At 42.9% G+C, this 2,753-nt stretch overlaps 1 protein-coding gene across 1 annotated transcript; it reads left to right on the plus strand.

Annotated features, from left to right (window-relative positions):
* The first annotated feature begins 845 nt into the window (after nt 1-845).
* LOC142180800 (uncharacterized) lies at nt 846-2,474 on the plus strand. Its single transcript, XM_075252874.1, has 2 exons — nt 846-1,422; nt 1,906-2,474. The coding sequence occupies exons 1-2, from the start codon at nt 846-848 to the stop codon at nt 2,472-2,474; spliced, it is 1,146 nt and encodes a 381-aa protein (XP_075108975.1).
* The last annotated feature ends 279 nt before the right edge of the window (nt 2,475-2,753 follow it).

Raw genomic sequence — 2,753 nt, forward strand, 5'->3', positions numbered from 1 at the left:
AGATCCAATTGGAGAGTAAGATGAAACCAAGTGTGGAACATCAACAGCGGTTGAACCTGTCCATGAAAGAGGTGGTAAAGAAAGAAATCATCAAATGGTTGGATGCCAGGGTATTCTACCCCATTGTCGATAGTTCTTGGGTGAGCCTAGTGCGGTGTGTGCCAAAAAAGGGAGGCATTATCGTGATTGAAAATGATAAAAATGAGCTCATCCCAACAAGAACGGTGACTGAATGGAGGGTGTGCATTGATTATTGAAAGCTCAATAGTGCCACATGCAAAGACCATTTCCCTATGCCTTTTATTTATCAAATGCTTGATCGGCTAGCGGAAAGGTCATTCTATTGCTTTTTTGATGGATATTCAGGCTACAACCAAATCAACATAGCACTGGAGGACCAATAGAAGACAACATTCACTTGCCCTTATGGAACTTTTGCTTTTAGCCGGATGCCATTTGGTTTGTGCAATGCTCCGGCTACTTTTCAAAGATGTATGATGTCCATTTTCTTCAACATGGTGGGGGATTTTCTAGAGGTTTTCATGGACGACTTCTCGGTGGTAGGTGACTCTTTTGAGCATTGTCTTAATAATCTTAGACAAGTGTTTAAGAGATGTGAAGAGACCAACCATGTGCTCAACTGGGAGAAATGCCATTTCGTAGGGGATGAAGGCACTGTATTGGGGCATAAAATTTCAAAACATGGCATAGAGGTTGACCGGGCAAAGATTTAGATTATTTCAAATCTTCCTCCGCCTACTTCCGTTAAAGGTGTTCGATGTTTCTTGGGGCATGCCGGGTTCTATAGGCGTTTCATCAAGGATTTTCCCAAGATTGCAAATCCTATGTGCAAACTCCTTGAAAAAGCTGCCAAATTTGTGTTTGATGAGAAATGCCTCAACGCCTTTGAGGAATTGAAGCAAAATCTCACCACATCACCTATTATTGTCACACCCGATTGGTCTCTTTCTTTCGAGCTTATGTGTGATGCTAGTGGTGTAGCTATTGGAGCAATGCTTGGCCAACGTCACAACAAGGTTCTTCACCCGGTCTATTATGCAAGCAAGACACTCAATGGAGCGCAAATGAATTACACGGTGACTGAGAAAGAACTTCTTGCCATTGTCTATGCCTTTGAGAAGTTCCGGGCTTATTTGTTGGAATCCAAGGTGATCGTGTGCAGAGATCATGCTTCTCTTCGCTATCTCATGGCAAAGAAGGATGCGAAGCCTAGGTTAATTCGGTGGGTTTTGTTGTTGCAAGAATTTGACTTCGAGGTCAAGGATCACAAGGGAACTCAAAATCAATTAGCGGATCATTTATCAAGGTTTGAAGAGGCAGGAAGGCCAAAGGGAATCTTGAAATCAATGATGCATTCCCGGATGAACAAATATTGGCCCTATCTAGCACTTTTGCTCCTTGGTATGCCAATATTGCTAACTACTTGGTTAGTGACCTTATTCCGGATGGATTGCAATCATATCAAAAGAAGAATTTTTTGAGAGACTGTCAGCAATACTATTGTGAAGAACCATTCTTGTTTCGTGTTTGTGCTGACAACATCATCAGAAGGTCTGTCCCAGAAGAAGAGATTATGCCAATACTAAAGGCATGCCATGACTCACCGGTTGGGGGTCACCATGGGGGAAATCGAACTACCGATAAGGTGCTTGAATGTAGTTATTATTGGCCGTCAATCTATCATGATGCCAATCAAATGGTCAAGGCTTGTGACCAATGCCAAAGACAAGGATCAATTTTCAAGAGGCATGAAATGCCAATGAACTTTGTGATGGAGATAGAAATCTTCGACGAGTGGGGAATTGATTTTATGGGTCCCTTTGTAAGATCTTGTGGGATGAAATATATCTTGGTGGCTGTGGACTGTGTCCAAATGGGTTGAAGCAATTGCCTTACCAAACAACGAGGCAAAAAGTGTGACCACATTCTTAAAGAAAAACATATTCACTCGGTTTGGCACTCCTAGAGCCATTCTTAGTGATGGTGAGTCTCATTTCTGTAACAAGGCTTTCACGGGGCTACTAGAGAAATATGGTGTCAAGCATAAGGTGGCCACACCTTATCATCCCCAATCAAGTGGCCAAGTTGAAGTTTCCGATCGGGATATAAAGAGTATTCTAGCAAAGACTATTAATGCAAACATGACCGATTGGTCAAGGAAGCTAGATGACGCATTGTGGGTGTACCGCATGAAGTACAAAACTCCTATTGGCACTTCTCCTTATCGGTTAGTCTTTAGAAAAGCTTGTCATCTACCCGTAGAACTGGAACACAAAGCCATGTGGGCTCTGAAGAGGTTGAACTTGGACTGGGCTGAAGCTGCAAATTTGAGGTTAACACAACTTAATGAAATGGAGGAATTCCGTTTCCATGCATATGAAAATGCAGTTGTGTATAAAGAAAGGATAAAGTTCGTCCACGACAAAAAGATCTTGAAGAGGGAGTTCAAGTAGGGTGACTTGGTTTTGCTCTTTAACTCAAGGCTCAAATTGTTTTCGGGCAAGCTCAAATCGAAATAGTCTGGTCCGTTCAAGGTGGTAAATGTCTCTCCTTTTGGAGCTGTGGAACTAGAATCGGAGGATGGGCTCCGAACCTTCAAAGTGAGTGGCCAGCGGGTCAAGCACTACTTGGGCACAGACGGAGAAAAATATTTGGTGGAGTAGAAGGCTCTCAAAGATGGTCCATGCCCGACCAATGAGTGAATCCTAAGGAACGCCAACTTCGTCGTGCCA

This window comes from Nicotiana tabacum, chromosome 5 (genome assembly GCF_000715075.1).
Source record: "Nicotiana tabacum cultivar K326 chromosome 5, ASM71507v2, whole genome shotgun sequence".
NCBI lineage: Eukaryota > Viridiplantae > Streptophyta > Magnoliopsida > Solanales > Solanaceae > Nicotiana > Nicotiana tabacum.